The sequence below is a fragment of the Megalobrama amblycephala genome, linkage group LG7 (genome assembly GCF_018812025.1).
Source record: "Megalobrama amblycephala isolate DHTTF-2021 linkage group LG7, ASM1881202v1, whole genome shotgun sequence".
NCBI classification, from domain to species: domain Eukaryota; kingdom Metazoa; phylum Chordata; class Actinopteri; order Cypriniformes; family Xenocyprididae; genus Megalobrama; species Megalobrama amblycephala.
The window spans coordinates 20,420,673-20,437,509 of record NC_063050.1 but is presented as its reverse complement, the minus strand read 5'-3'; the positions used below and the strand labels follow the sequence as shown (position 1 = coordinate 20,437,509).

At 37.2% G+C, this 16,837-nt stretch overlaps 2 protein-coding genes across 13 annotated transcripts in view; both read right to left on the bottom strand.

Annotated features, from left to right (window-relative positions):
• Positions 1 to 1,237: 1,237 nt before the first annotated feature.
• On the bottom strand, positions 1,238 to 7,258 carry si:dkey-22n8.3. Of its 2 annotated transcripts, XM_048196411.1 has the most exons (7): positions 6,860 to 7,258; positions 6,649 to 6,717; positions 6,019 to 6,124; positions 3,154 to 4,407; positions 1,725 to 1,788; positions 1,489 to 1,613; positions 1,238 to 1,398 (listed from the first exon to the last, which is right to left on the bottom strand). In XM_048196411.1, the coding sequence occupies exons 2-7, from the start codon at positions 6,688 to 6,690 to the stop codon at positions 1,367 to 1,369; spliced, it is 1,623 nt and encodes a 540-aa protein (XP_048052368.1). In that variant the 5' UTR covers positions 6,691 to 6,717; positions 6,860 to 7,258; the 3' UTR covers positions 1,238 to 1,366. The 2 variants fall into 2 exon arrangements, with proteins under 2 accessions (XP_048052368.1, XP_048052367.1); XM_048196410.1 differs by lacking the exon at positions 1,238 to 1,398 and having other exon boundaries at positions 1,405 to 1,613.
• Positions 7,259 to 7,390: 132 nt separating this feature from the next.
• The window catches only part of itsn1 (intersectin 1 (SH3 domain protein)), a 54,100-nt gene continuing 44,653 nt past the window's right edge, over positions 7,391 to 16,837 (bottom strand). For 10 of the 11 annotated variants that reach the window (XM_048196400.1, XM_048196402.1, XM_048196399.1 and 7 more), the window contains 6 exons: positions 16,168 to 16,380; positions 13,835 to 13,956; positions 13,628 to 13,710; positions 13,450 to 13,533; positions 13,180 to 13,353; positions 7,391 to 9,837 (listed from right to left, as the gene is read on the bottom strand). In XM_048196400.1, coding sequence (XP_048052357.1) covers positions 9,689 to 9,837; positions 13,180 to 13,353; positions 13,450 to 13,533; positions 13,628 to 13,710; positions 13,835 to 13,956; positions 16,168 to 16,380 — 825 coding nt within the window. In that variant the 3' untranslated portion in view covers positions 7,391 to 9,688. The remainder of the gene's footprint in view (positions 9,838 to 13,179; positions 13,354 to 13,449; positions 13,534 to 13,627; positions 13,711 to 13,834; positions 13,957 to 16,167; positions 16,381 to 16,837) is intronic. The other variant, XR_007185743.1, reaches the window with a different exon arrangement.

Here is a 16,837-nt window from a genome sequence, read left to right as displayed (position 1 = left end):
CACATCGACCGTTAAAAACGACCGTTTTTTTCTGCACGCGCTGTGAATCAAAAGTTTATGCGCTGCATATAAGTGACAAAAACGAGGCATAAAGTATTGTTTTATTCATAGAATAACATTCATGTTCTTCAAAATAAACTTGTATGCTGAATTGGATAAGTTAAACATCTGCAGTGGTCTTTGCGATCAGAGTACGAGATATAAATAGAAACATCGTTAAATATCGCCGTCGTGATGTATCTGCACTGCAATACTACTTAAATGAGTGATTCACTCTGAATTGGGTTTGACCAACAGAAAATATCTACATTTAAAAACATAATCGATTTGCTTATTAACGTTCCGGAATGATTAATTTCTCGTAATGTGGTCTTATATCTTCTTCAGCCACAGATGACTGTATCTCATCCTCTGTATTACTGTAGGCGCCATGTTTGCACTGAGCCTCTGCTCTAACCCATTGCCTATATATGTTCATATCTATGTAGTGTTTTATTCGAAGCGCTAAACACCCATAAGATCCGCTGGCGCAATCAATATACAATTATAGTACGTAACCTGCGTCATAACGAAAAACATCAGCCTTCTTGAGTTTTCGCTGACTTATAAAATTATCGTCTCTGTCTCTTTAAATATAATAAAAAGCCTGCCCATAATCGCCTATCAATCAATCTAAGGGACATCGGACTATCCCTCCCCACCAGTGCCGCCGCCATTCGCACTTCTACAAAAGATCATAAAAAAAAGAGCTGGGCCTTGACTGTGTGTCGAGCCAGAAAATCTCCCCCGAAACCGCCGTCCAAACATCTGATTTCAGGCTAAAACCATCCTGACCGCGCACCTCCCACGGAAGCTCGATCTTATGTGCCGAGTGCATTTTTAGTGTGCGGCCCAGATCGCCTGATTGATAGGGAGTCGGAAAAGAAGATTTTGAGTGACAGCTTACCTTAGTGCCAATCTTCGTCACAATGACAAGCGGCTGCAGCAATCGGGACCCGCAGTTCTTCCATGTCGTCACAGCGTAACGGCACGCAGGCAACTTTGCTCATGAATATTTATGAGGTGGGAGGAGACATTACTGTTTAGGGAAAAGTGCTCGCCCCCTGGAGACTTCTGTGGGGACAATGTAATGTAACATGCAGGCTATATTATAAAATATGTATTTTGCACGGTGCTTGGCAATTTTAAATTGTCATTCAGAACGTTTCATTAAATGAAGAACAGTCTGGAAATGTCAAAGTTTAAACAATATTTTTTATTTTTTTCTGTGTACATTTCTCAAATAAGTTAACCATTTATAAACTGATGTAATATTGCATTTTAAAATATAGTCTATCATGAATGACATATTTCCATGGTGTGCTTTTCATTTTGAGCTGCTTTCATCCAGTACAGGCTCTGAAAAAAAGAGAGAAAAAAAAAACAGTTTCTGAGATCATCTGAACTTTAATATTCATTCTAAATACACAAAGGCAAAAATATACCCACCGGAGAACTTAAATTCTGGGAACTTGCTTAAGTCTCCACCCCCATAGAGTCTCTGGAGTTTGGTTAGTTCTTCATTGAAAGCTTTCTCATATTCTGGTCCAGCATCTACGGGACCACCAGAGGCTCTATGTGGACCCCACAAACAGGGTTAAATGTGAAAAAATGCAGTATTCAAAATATGTGAGTCTATATTGGAATGTTTCAATGCTATTTGATTTATGGAATGTGTTTCATACTGGCTCTTTGTGGAGTATTCCCGTATCTTGTCGAGAAAGAGTCTCTGTATTGGATCAAGCTGTGCTGCAGATGAGAGAGAAATCACTGTTATTTGTTTCTCATCAACATCCAGTAATTCTAAAATATCAATATTAGCCATAATTAACATGTGCTTTCTGTCTTTGATGCTAAATATTTTTGTTTTTAAGTAAAAATATTTATATCTATTAATACATTTGAACTTAATCACAATAAACATATTTGCATAAAAATCCATAATAAATGATGTCAAGAGACAGATCAATCCACCCTCTTGTGGTAAAGATCAGAATAGCTCAAAAGAAAACAAAGCCTCCACAACTTTGTGGTTTTACCACAGAGAAAACCACGCTGATTCAATACAGACAGCAATGTAATAAAACAAATGGATTTTAGTAAATGATAATAACAAATGCATGATATGCATCAAGCATGACAAAGTACAAACAAAAACATTAAAATATAAAAATGAAAGATTGAAAGCTTATGAGTCTGAGTTGCACTATAAAATCTTAAAGGCAAAATAACGACGCAAGTAAATGTATTTCAACAATGAATTGCATAAAAAGATGCATTTATGAAAACTGCATCTGTCTATAGAGCTTGAGAATCTTATATTATAAAACAGTAATTCCTGTCATTTATTCTGATGTTTTATTCACAATAAAACATGGCTATGACCGCTTCACCCAATGGTTCTGTGGCACCCTTAGCAACTACTCTTAGCAACGTAAACTGTATGTTCTCAACTGATATTGTTCATTGAAACTTACTTATTATGTAGAAGAGTATTGTGAGAAAGATCATGAGTGAGCGAGTTTATTACCTGCATTCAGATTTAGCATTTTCCTTCAGGTCAGTCCTATGTTCATAATAAAAAAATCTGTTTAAATGTCCGCTGCGATATCTTGTCCTTTTAACAGTTAAGGGGTTTTCCCGTGACTGACAGCGCTAGTCAAAGCATTTGTCGGTTGTGTCTTGTTCCGTGTTCACAACAATTCAATCTTTTCAATATAAAAGTCTTCGATACTGAGTGACTTCATCAAAAAGACAGTCTTTGCCGCCATCTAATGGCGAAATAATGTAACGTCTGTTGCTGTTCACAATCAGGGACTATTTTATCTGGCGGAAGGAAGGCTTTTAATGATTTTACTTCATAGTTGCATTAATACATATATTTTTTGGCTTTAATATTTGTATTGTGTGGTAACCGTTTTATAAAAGCAATAAGGTACTCGAGGCTAGTGCTGTATCATGAATAAGTGAGTACCTTATTGCTTACATATAACATTTGCAATATCTTGGAGTACTTTCCCACAAATAACTGTCCACAAAAAATGGGGAGGTTGCATAAAAAAAATAAAAAAAAATGGATTTATGTAGGCACTGAATGCAGGAGGGATGACATACCCTCAGGCAACTCTTCAAATGCTTCTTCTTTCTGCATCTCTTCCTCTAAAACATCAGTTTGTGCTAGAATTGGGTCCTTCAGATTGATGGAGCTTTGAGCATCACCAGACATTTCTGACATATCATCTACCTTTACGGCTTTACTTAGAGATGCAGATATGGTCTCAACAACAGGAAGATCATCGGTGGATTTAAATAAAGAGGCTTCTGGGATGGGGTCAGAGACTGGAATGGCTTCTTCATGACAAACTTCTCGAAGGGTTGGAACTTCACCACAGGCAACTGCCACACCTTCAATACTGGAAATATCCATTATGGACTCAACTGCGCCAACTGGAAATGAGCCGACTGCCTGATTGATGATCTCTTGGCTAGAAGGTGTTTTATCTGCATTGACATTTGAAGGCCAATTGGGAGCTATAAAGTCTTGAGATTGAGAAGGTTGTGAAGAGTACTGTGTTGATGCATTGGTCACTGTAACAACTTCTGAATCAGAAAACGACTCTTCCAGATGACCGTCCTCATGCGCAGATGAAACTTCAGAATTTGCCATAACTTCAGGCATATTAACTATTTCATCTACTTCTGGTTTAAGTTTTTTAGAGGCAGAAGCAACATCCTCAGAAGATGGACTGATTTCTTTGGTGTTTGTTGAAGACAGCTCAGGAACTTGACTGATATTTGCAGTCGTATCTCCTTGAGTTGAAGCCTCTTGTGGAACATTACTAGTGGGCGACTCTACACCTGAATCAACAGCTTTGGGTGCTGCATCTGTTGCATTTGAAATTTCAGTGCATGTCTTATTATGCAGACCTTCCATGGCCATTTGGTCAACACATTTTGAATATGCAAAATCCACAGCAGAATCTATTAGGACAGTGTCAGGTGTGGTTTCACAGAAAGTTCTGCTCGCTGCTACAGGCAATTTGGAGGCCACATTCAGAGAAGAACCTGTAACTGCTTCTACATCTACAATGTACTGAACAGGTTTAGTGTCCACAAGAGTCGCAGATTCTGAAGAACATTCCACAGTAACAATTGCTGGAAGGGTGCTGGTAGAAGTTTGAACTTTTGCATTAGAAACGGTTGCTTTGGCATCACTCTGGTCATTCAGTTGATGTGGTGTAGCCGGTTTGGTTGTACTTGTAGCAGCTTTCAATGCAGGGATCACCGATTGTTTCCTCTCTTTGGTCTCCTTTGTCTTTTGCTGCAGTAATCTGGCAATATCATTTATAGTTTTTGGTTTCGCTTTCTCTAGGGTAAAGATAACATTATATTAATATATGTAACTGAAGCATGAAAAAAAAATCACTCATATAACTCTATAAGTCTGTGCACAAAGCAACTGTGTTTTTCATGGTCACTGTGATTTGGGTCAACATATTTTCTTGATGCTGGAACAACATGCCTGTCCGAAAATTTTTGTCCTATCCCTAACCTTAAACCTAACCCTACCCATAACTTATCCCTAAAATCTGTGGGAAATGATAGGTGAATAATACTGATGTAGAAGCACCTAACCCTGGTTGTAAGCCTAAACTTGACATAAACATGACATAAACTGTTTATTAAGTGTAATCCCATCTGATTGGTTGATTGGAATGTTGTTTCAGGATCAATAAAAATGTTGATTCATTAACATGTTGTACTTGGTTAAATCACGTTCACAGTTTTGGTTACACTCTTAAGGGGTTAGTTCACCCAAAAATGAAAATTCTTTCATTTATTTCTCACCCTCATATCGTTCCACACCCATAAGACCTTAATTCATCTTCAAAACACAAATTAAGATATTTTTGTTGAAATCTGATGGCTCCGTGAGGCCTCCATAGCCAGCAATGACATTTCCTCTCTCAAGATCCATAAAGGTACTAAAAACATATTTAAATCAGTTCATGTGAGTACAGTGTTTCAATATTAATATTCTAAAGTGACGAGAATATTTTTGGTGCGCCAAAAAAACAAAATAACGACTTATATAGTGATGGCCGATTTCAAAACAATGCTTCATGAAGCTTCTGGAGCGTTATGAATCTTTTGTGTCAAATCATGATTCGGATCGCGTGTCAAACCGCCAAACTGCTGAAATCATGTGACTTTGGTGCTCCGAACAGCTGATTCGACACGCTGATTAATTTATGCTCCAGAAGCTTCATGAAGCAGTGTTTTGAAATCGGCCATCACTAAATAAGTCGATATTTTGTTTTCTTTGGCGCACCAAAAATATTCTCGTCGCTTTATAATATTAATATTGAACCACTGTACTCACATGAACCGATTTAAATATTTTTTTAGTACCTTTATGGATCTTGAGAGAGGAAATGTCATTGCTCCCTATGAAGACCTCACGGAGCCATCGGATTTCATCAAAAATATCTTAATTTGTGTTCTGAAGATTAATGAAGGTCTTACGGGTGTAAAACGGCATGAGGGTGAGTAATAAATGACAGAATTTTCATTTTTGGGTGAACTAACCCTTTAAGTTACCATGACATAAAAAATGGTCAGTTCTTCTATTTTTATGGAATTTTGTAGTATTTATAATAAATGATTTATCTGCGAACAAAAATTTTTTATGTGCCCTTGTTATTGTTAATCAAAGTAACTTCCCTTCCACTTGCAGTGATATCTCTTCTCATGTCATGTTGAATTTTAAAATAAAGTTTTGGGTTTCCCTTTCAGTGAAAAGTTCTTAAAACAACCACATTTTTTTTTCTCTATAAAGCTACTTTTGTTAAATGCAAAGGTCCCATGGATGTTAAAGGTTCTTCATGAAATCTGCCAATAATGTACCTTTATTTTTTAAAGTTCATCAATATTCCTAAAATAAGACAACACACACGACAAAAAGTCAATAAAGCTTACTTATGCTTGTATATCTGACAGGCTTCTTGACATTATTTGCTTTGGTGCAGAGCGGTGTCAATGCAGGAACTTTCCTTTGAATCCAAGAAGCTTCCAACCAAAGGAACTGAATTAAAGACACACAAAGTCATTTGATTTGCAGCATAGATTTCTGCCATTTTTTTCATTAGCTGACATTTGGATTCGAAGAGATTTGAGCAAAACTGTACATATTCTTGTATGAGAGGTTTCATCACTTTCCACAAATTTGAGATTTTTTAGTTACATTTATCATAATACCAAAATATAACTTATTTCTTTACTTGTCGTGATGTCAATCAAAATGATAGGAGTCACAATTTTATTAAATGTATGTTATTAATTAAATTATTATTGTTAATTACAATAGATGGCATGGCAGTTTTAGATTATAAAGATTCCAGACCACTAAGGTAAGGGGGAGGGCTCGTGCTATTACATTTTCATGCTAGATAAATATTTTATTATATAATAGTTTAAGGAAAACGCGTAATACTTTGTATCTTTACTGATTTGAAAACAAGCACTGGGCATCTACTAGTTGTGGAAAGCGCCTGTTCACAATTTTGAGTTAGATACTGTTCAACTTGAGTGACAGTAATGAACATGTACCTTCAAACGGCGAACTCTCTGGAAGGACATAATTGCGAACATCCCTAAGAAGTGTACACTTGATGGCTCCTTTTTATGGTGGAGAGGAAAAACAGTACAGTTACACAATGAGGACAGTGAACGTGCAAAACAAAATACTCGCGTTTTCTTTAACCAAGAGTATAAAGCAGTACGAAATGACCATATTGATGGCAATCCAGAGTGTTTTTACCCTTTCAGCGCTTTTGTGCTGCTCTCTTTCGACTCTTCGACCGTGTTTTTCATAGACACCGCTTGTTTACTTGTCCATCGGAAATCAGGACATGCCGTTCAATGGTCGTTAAAACTGAATTCAAAGGCTCTCATTTAACAACGGCTGTATAGCCAATGAAAACAGGATTAATGTACTTAAAGGACAAAAACGTTTACATAAAAATGATCAGGTTGTTGTTCAAATTGGTCCGTGAAGCCATAAGACGTTGCGTAATCGGACTGGCACGCCCCCTGTGAAACATGCTGCGCGTGTCCGTACGTGAGTCGCGTGCCACTGTTAAGTATTTTTCTTTTCTCACAATGTAGATAAAACAGACCTAACAAAAAGTAAAATGCTTTGATATGTGGGAGCTGATATCAAATTTTCAAAGAAATCCATGGTATTCTTTTAACTAAACATGCATGCTCGTTTTGAAAGAGTAGTAAAACACTGTATATGAAACGAAAAAAGTACTAGTACCACTACATAATAATAATTTGGACGACTTTACCTTGGTCCAGTTGAGTTTTATTTGCAACATTAAGACAACACACTGCTTCTAAATTGATAACAATACGCTGTTATCAACATATTTACTTCTCAATTTGTAATATATTATACTCCATTCAAAGTTTTAAACATAGACACATATATTACTGTTCAATCAATGAGACTTTGCTTATTAAAAAATAATGAAGTTGGGGGCAAATCTTCAGGTCTGAAATGTACAGTGCGTGATAAGAGATGAGGGAACGCCAGGAGAATAAGACAGGGAAAAGATGTGTGACCATGACCCCTTGCATTGTCTAAAATGTACTTGGAGATGAGGTTTGGGAAAGTGACCCAGCAGAAAGCATTCAAAGCACTGAGAGTCACTCTTTCTCACATACACACACACACACACACACATAGAAAAACCGAGTGGAATAACTTGCTGGCCCCACAATAGCTGTTTTCCTTGATCACTCTGGCATCTCACTAGCACAGCAGTGGAATATTAATGTGTCTATTGCATCTAGACAGGAAAACACACTCATTCACACACACAAATTAAACAAAACCGATCCCTGTTACAGTCCAAAAAGAAACAGCACCTTTCTCAGGCTCAGTAGTGTGGTAATCGAACAAATAAGACCCTCACAAATTCAACACATTCCATCATCTATGTAAAGATGGCACTTTCTGGAGACATTTGCAGCAGATATGATTGATCCCTTTTGCTCTCTGGTTCATTTAGGATTGTTTCAACATAATTTCTACATGCTGCAACCTTCCAACTTAAGCACTAAATCCCATTTTTTTGTGAAATAAACAACAAAAAAAGGAAGAACATAACATATGAACTGACATCTCTCAATTTTACAAATATGACAAATCCTACAGTGTTGATCACTAATGCCTAATAACAGCACAAGAATAAAAAAAAATAAAAAAAAATAAAAAATAAACATACATCAGTCAAAAACAAACTGATGTCATTAGTTATGCAGTTTCAAACTTAAATACAGTACTATATATTAAATAGTTTACTTTGTGATGTACCACAATAAAACTAAGAACATAAGGGGAGAAACTGAAGAACTTCTGGCTGAATTATTGCTAAAATCAAAACTCATACAGCCACCACACCGGATATATTAGCCATTTAGGGATATTTGACACGTTCGGAAATTCTTCTAATGTCCCTTGAGACCTGCTATGATATTTCTGTTGGGCTCTGAGATGCGTCCCATTCTCAAAAACATAAAAATAAATAAAAGTTACATGACAAAAGATGCTGAAAAACATACAACAATTTTCAAAATAGTCTTTCCACGGAGCGTTTGTGGCTGTATCTTCTCGAGACTTGCTGTAAATTTTCCTGAACATGCTCACATTTAATGGACCCTCAAAAAGAAACGTATCGCGTACATTCGGTTGTTGAACTGTCACCAGTCTCTTTCACGAAAAATAGATAAAAAAATAAAATAAAATAAAATAAAATAAATGAATCGGTTGACATTAGAAAGGTTTGCCAACAAACCCTGGTTTTAGTTTGTAGTGTTAATGACTGAAATTATGGAATAAATGTTAAATAGTCAGTAAGACTATTGAGTGAATCTCACAAAAATGTGTTCAGGATGCCCCAAAAACTTCAAAATAGTTTGCATTAAAAATTAATCCTGTTAAAATTTTTTTTTAAATGGTGGTAATTTTTATAAATTACAGTATTTTTTATGTAAACCAGCATAACCAAGGCAGTAAAACAAATACTACCATGATGTCTAAACACTTAATTTAAATAATATCCCTATTTTTTTAAATTACAGGTATGAGAATGAGAGATTATTTTGTAATTATGTTAATAAGAGATTCGTGAGATTCACCCATAATGAGACTTTGACTGGAATGGCACAGCATTTGTAATGATTCTGTGTGTTCTAGTATGAATATTGCATCAAATGGCACTACTATTCCCGGGTCATTAGAGCATTAAACAACTACTGTACGTTTGACCCTTTAAGACTTACAGCATCCTGAGACATCCTTTACATCACTGTAGAACTGAAATTTCCCCTCCTTCATTTTCACTCACACACTTGACTTGTCTTGAAGCGGTACCTAGGACAATAAGAATCCAATGGGGATCACTGATTAAGACTGTTACAGCATTTTGCAGACTCACAGATGCTTGTGCAAATACACACATTCACACTTTGGGTTTCATGGTGCTGGGTGAGATTGTCACACTAGGCTGGTGGGCTTTCAACACGGAGGAGTAGCAGATATTGAATCTGGGGGTCAAATGGTCAGGTCAAACAACGTGGGTCAGGGTTCGTCAAAGAGCTGAAGGTCCAGTCGCACCACAATCTCTCCCGTTGGGACTTCGTGTAACAGCAGACGCTTGGTGATGGGGCCCTTCGAGCCCTGGTCCTTCTTGATGTCGGCCAGCCGAATCTCCGTCCTGCCCAAGAAATCTAACAAGACAGGAAATAGAATGGGGTGAAAGATGTAGAGAGAGAGAGAGAAAAAATGTATGTGGTTATGTTTATACACTACTGTTCAAATGTTTGGGGTTAGTAAGTTTTTTTAAACGTTAAACGTCTTTTTTGTTCACCAAAGCTGAATTTATCATATCAAAAATACAGTAAAAGAGCAATTTTGTAAAATTATTACAATTTAAAATATCTGTTTTCTTCGACTGGGTAAACCCAGCCTGATCTGCCAGCGATTTGATTTCGCCCGGCAACTCAGTCTGGAAACCCGTACATTCATTTCTGCTACATCTGTTACCCTTTTGCGGGAACCAATCACAGACTGGCTTATCCACCTTGCTCGCTATTGGCGGGTACAGAGCTCTTTCTATGGCTCTGGGCGGGTATAACACGATGACGTCTCTCGCACGACCGTCAATCCAATTCCTTTTAACCTCTCAACGATGCTAAATGACTTCTTTAGTTTAGCAAACAAATCGCTCGACTGGGTGTAAATATCACTCACTTTCATGTTTTTTTGCACAACCTGCAAAAATCACTCGATGCCATTGCTGCTTCTGCAAACCGATGATCAATGCTACAAACCAATACAAACTAAACCTGTCTGGAGTTTTTGCATCGCTCTGCAAAAGTACGTCACCCGGATTGTTGATCTGATTGGTTGAAGGACTATCCAATTGCGTGAATAATGCTCGTTGATCACGCCTCTTGTGCAGTAGGAAATACATAGCAAACTCCCCAGACCAATGTTCAATTTTAAATTGAGCTTGGTCTGGTGATAGCCAGGCAACTGTTTTCTATTTTATTTTTAAAAAGCTGAATTTTCAGCATCATTACTGAAGTCTTCAGTGTCACATGATCCTTCAGAAATCATTCTAATATGATGATTTGCTGCTCAAGAAACATTTGTTATTATGTTGAAAACAGTTGTGCTGCTAAATATTTTCATGGAAACTGTAATATATATTCAAAAGAACAGCATTTATTCTAAATAAAAATGATTTTGTAACAATGTAAATGTCACTGTCACTTTTGATCAATTTAATTTATCTTTACTGAAAAAAGCATTAATTTAATAAAAAGAAATCCCCAAACTTTTGAAAGCTAGTGTGTGTGTGTGTATGTGTGTGTAATATATACAGTACAGTCCAAAAGTTTGGAACCACTAAGATTTTTAATGTTTTTAAAAGAAGTTTCATCTGCTCACCAAGGCTACATTTATTTAATTAAAAATACAGTAAAAACAGTAATATTGTGAAATATTATTACAATTTAAAATAACTGTTTTCTATTTGAATATATTTCACAAAGTAATTTATTCCTGTGATGCAAAGATGAATTTTCAGCATCATTACTCCAGTCTTCAGTGTCACATGATCCTTCAGAAATCATTCTAATATGCTGATCTGCTGCTCAAGAAACATTTAATGTGTACAATTGTACAAAATATTTGTGTACAATATTTTTTTTCAGGATTATTTGATGAATAGAAAGTTCAAAAGAACAGTGTTTATCTGAAATCTAATCTTTTGTAACATTATAAATGTCTTTACTGCCACTTTTGATTGATTTAATGCATCCTTGCTGAATAAAAGTATTCATTTCTTTAATTTCTTTTCAAAAAAATAAAAATAAAAATTCTTACTGACCCCAAACTTTTGAACAGTAGTGTATAATGCTACAGAAGCTTTGTATTTCAGATAAATGCTGTTCTTTTGAACTTTCTATTCATCAAGGAATCCTGAAAAAAAAAGTACACAACTGTTTTCAACATTGAAAATAATCATAATTGTTTATTGAGCAGCAGATCAGCATATTAGAATGATTTCTGAAGGATCATGTGACACTGAAGACTGGAGTAATGATGCTGAAAATTCAGCTTTGCATCACAGGAATAAATTACTTTGTCAAATATATTTAAATAGTACATAGTTATTTTAAATTGTAATAATATTTCACAATATTACTGTTTTTTACTGTATTTTTAATTAAATAAATGTAGCCTTGGTGAGCAGACGAAACTTCTTTTAAAAACATTAAAAAATTTTATTATATCTTTTCATGTGACAACACTGAAGAAATTACACTTTGCTACAATGTAAAGTAGTGAGTGTACAGCTTGTATAACAGTGTAAATTTGCTGTCCCCTCAAAATAACTCAACACACAGCCATTAATGTCTAAACCGCTGGCCACAAAAGTGAGTACACCCTTAAGTGAAAATGTCCAAATTGGGCCCAAAGCTGCTGAAGTTCAATCTGAGCCTCAGAATAGGGAAGAAAAGTCATTTAAGTGACTTTGAACATGGCATGGTCGTTGGCGCCAGACGGGCTGGTCTGAGTATTTCAGAAACCGCCGATCTACTGGGATTTTCACGCACAGCCATCTCTAGGGTTTACAGAGAAAGGTCAGAAAAAAGAGAAAATATCCAGTAAATGGCACTTCTATGGGTGAAAATGCCTCGTTGATGCCAGAGGACAATGGTTCGAGCTGATAGAAAGGCAATGGTAGCTCAAATAAACACCCATTACAACCGAGGTCTGCAGAAGAGCATCTCTAAACACGTCGAACCTTGAAGCAGATGGGCTGCAGCAGCAGAAGACCACACCGGGTGCCACTCCTAGAACTGGAAACTGAGGCTACAATTCAAAATTGGACAATAGAAGATTGGAAAAATGTTGCCTGATCTGACGAGTCTTGATTTCTGCTGTGACATTCAGATAGTAGGGTCAGAGGTTGGCGTAAACAACATGAAAGCATGGATCCATCCTGCCTTTTATCAAAGGTTCAGGCTGCTGGTGGTATAATGGTGTTGGGGATTTTCACACTTTGGGCTCCTTAGTACCGATTGAGCATTGTTTAAATGCCACAGCCTACCCGAGTATTGTTGCTGACCATGTTCGTCCCTTTATGACCACAGTGTATCATCTGATGGCTACTTCCAGCAGCGTAACACACCATGTCACAAAGCTCAAATTATCTCAAACTGGTTTCTTGAGTTCACTATACTTTCACTATATTCACCATATCAAATGGCCTCCACAGTTACCAGATCTCAATCCAATGAAGCAGCTTTGGGATGTGGTGGAACATGGATGTGCAGCCAAAAAATCTGCAGAAACTGCGTGATGCTAGCATGACAATATGGACCAAAATCTCTGAGGAATGTTTCCAGCACCTAGTTGATTCTATGCCACAAAGAATTAAGGCAGTTCTGAAGGCAAAAGGGGTCCAACCCGGTACTGGCAAGGTGTACAATTATATGTGAGAGTACACATGCATAAATAAGCAAGTATGTGAACGAGTATATTTTCAGTATACTGACCGTCCGGGGAGAACTGATCCCTCTCGAACACAGTGACACACAGCACGTCCTGCTCCAGGTCTTTGATGAAGAACTGGCAGTTTGAGTTCCATTTGGGGTTCAGGGTGTCCTGTAGCGTCTTAGTGACATGACACTGAGAGCCCATCGTCACCTCACAGTACGGGTTACTCTTACCTGCGCACAATGGACATTTACGATATGGTCAATATTATCAGAATGCTTAGAATAACTTAGTAAAGCACCTTATAGCATATAGTATTCATTCTTTACCATTTGAGCGGCAGGGTTTCAGCTCAATGCCTTCAACAATGTTCACCATTAGCCGCCCGATACCAGTGGCCCTCTGAGACCTTACTGCAAACATAATAGTAACACAACACCAGTTCTTAGCAAACACTCAGAGCATTCATGGCTTTATTAATGCAGTGAGGAAATATGTGAGACAGACCCAAGTAGGCTTTTTCTCTCTTTTTCTTCTCTGTTTCGATGAAAAGCTCAGAAGCGGCTTTGATCTTCTGTACCCAAGCTGTCCTGTAGGATTACAGGATGGAAGATTGTCAAAATATGTGATTTACAGCATTTATAAGAGCATATGAGCACATATATTGCAGGGTAATGGGTCAGATCTAATGAAAAACTAATAATTAGTTAATACCGTTCATTGATGCTCTCAGCACGTATAGTGTAGACTCTGTCTATGTGAGATATGTGGAATATGGGTTCATCTCCAGAAGGATCAGTTGGAAGCTTCACCAGCACCTCATTAAGAAAGATGGGCTGCAGAGAGAGGTCAACGAGTCAGGCCAAGGGCCAAATATTATATTAAAGGTGCCCTAGATTATGTTTTTAAAAGATGTAATATAAGTCTAAGGTTTTCCCTGAATATGTCTGTGAAGTTTCAGATCAAAATACCCCATAGATTTTTTTTTATTAATTTTTTTAATGGGGCATCATTATAAACGCGCCGATTTTATGCTGCGGCCCCTTTAAATCCCGTGCTATCCGCCCACAGAGCTCGCGCTTGCCTTGAACAGTGCCTTAACAAAGTTTACACAGCTAATATAACCCTCAAAATGGATCTTTACAAAGTGTTCGTCATGCATGCGTCGGATTATGTGAGTATTGTATACTGTTATAGTGTTTACTTCTGATTCTGAATGAGTTTGATAGTGCTCCGTGGCTAATGGCTAATGCTACACTGTTGGAGAGATTTATAAAGAATGAAGTTGTGTTTATGAATTATACAGACTGCAAGTGTTTAAAAATGAAAATAGTGACGGCTCTCTTGTCTCCGTGAATACAGTAAGAAACGATGGTAACGTTAACCACATTTAACAGTACATTAGCAACATGCTAACGAAACATTTAGAAAGACAGTTTACAAATATCACTAAAAATTAGGGATGTCCCGATCACGTTTTTTTGCCCTCGAGTCTGAGTCCGAGTCTTTTGATTTTGAGTATCTACCGACACCGAGTCCCGATCTGATACTTCTATAATACATAAAAAAGAATAAAGAAGAGCGAAAAAACAGATCCAGAAACAGTGCTTTTCAGGTTTTTCAGGTATCTAACAGTAATCAAATAGAAATCAAATATAAAATATCACTGCATATTATCTTTACTGTATAAAATAAATAATGATTAATCATTACTGAAGTTACAAAAACTATTCAGTCAAGAGCAGTGAGTGATTTCTTTGTTATTTGTTGTTTGATTTAACATTAAAAACAGGCAGCAGGAATAGTTTTTTTTCCCTTTAAGACATGCACGATCCAGTACATATACTGTTACACATGCGCTGTCTTTCTCGACTAATATACGTTCACTTAAGACATAACCGACTATGTTTGCTAGGATACTCGCTAAGACGGGCATGTTGACATAATTTTTGTATGAATTTGTCTGCTGAAGCGCAAGACTTGAAAGAGAAGTCAGTATTTGCGCGCTGACTGAAATAAGCGTGTGCGCGCTTTGGATAAGCGCACACAAATCTTCTCACAGCGCGTGCGAGCTCTCTTTCGCGTCTTGTTCTTGAAGGTTTAAATCAGCAAGGCTTAAATGAGTTTAGTTTAAACACAGATAGCAACGTGTGCTGTTCAGGTCTCACCTGCGCTCGCGCGCTATCAACACCCGGGTGATGACGGCGTAAATGACTGGACATTAGAGCAGACAGCACTCGCAGTTAACAGTTTACAAAGAGTGACTGTTTTGTCCACGCTTTCTGATTATCGTTGTTGTAACGTTTTGTGCATCCATCGACTGAAACATACATTATCTGAACTCTGTCTGTTTTCCACGTTGCTATTTTAAACAAACCATATTAACCAATAGATGCGTCGTCATTCGAGATGGACCGCGGTGCAAGTGCGTACCGAACCGTAAGTGGAGAACCGTACGTTTCGATTTTTTTTTACAGAGAACCGTTGCACCCCTAATACATATATATCCGAGTCCTGATCGGGAGGTAACGTCCGATTCCGATCGAGTCTGAAACCACGTGATCGGGCCCGATTTCCGATCATGTGATCGGATCTGGACATCCCTACTAAAAATATCATGTTATCATGGATCATGTCAGTTATTATTGCTCCATCTGCCATTTTTCGCTATTGTTCTTGCTTGCTTACCTAGTCTGGTGATTTGGTTGTGCACAGATCCAGATGTTAATACTGGCTGCCCTTGTCTAATGCCTTTTATAATGTTGGAAACGTGGGCTGGCATATGCAAATATTGGGGGCGTACACCCCGACTGTTCCGTAACAATTGGTGTTATGTTGAGATTCGCCTGTTCTTCGGAGGTCTTTTAAACAAATGAGATTTATATAAAAAGGAGGAAACAATGGAGTTTGAGACTCACTGTATGTCTTTTACATGTACTGAACTCTTGTTATTTAACTATGCCAAGGTAAATTCAATTTTTCATTCGAGGGCACCTTTAAAGGTCAAAAATGATTGCAAATAAATAAGATTTTTAAGAATGTCTCACCGTTTTGTACATGCGATACTGCAGGTGGGATTTCGCACTGAAGACCTTGTCCATTCCAGACGAGCCCAGAGGTTTGATGATCTGCGTGAGGAGCAGGAAGTCATTAAACAGGAAGCCGTAAAGCTCCTTGTTGCTCTTGGCTTTGTAGAGTTTTCCACTGTGTAGGAACTTCCGAGGGCCCAGGCAGTTTGTAACTGAGTTGAACACAAGTTGCTGTAAAGAGGGAGAGAAACTTTTATTGTAATGAAATTTGACCTAGATTGTCACGAGAACAGCTTGACAAATACACACTACATTCAAAAGTTTGGAGTCAGTAAGATGGCTTTGGAAAGAAATTAAAACTTTTATTCAGCAAGGACACATTAAATTGATCAAAAGTGACAAAAGATTTATAATATTATAAAAGATTTCTATTTTTAAAAAATGCTGTTCTTTGGAACTTTCAATTCATCAAAGAATCCTGGAAAAAACTATCACGGTTTCCATAAAAATATTAAGCCACACAACTGTTTTCAACATTAATAATAATAGTAAATGTTTCTTGAACAGCAAATCAGCATATTAGAATGATTTCTGAAGGATCATGTGACACTGAAGACTGGAGTAATGATGCTGAAAATTCAGCTTTGGTATCACAGGAATAAATTACATTTTAAAATATATCAAAATG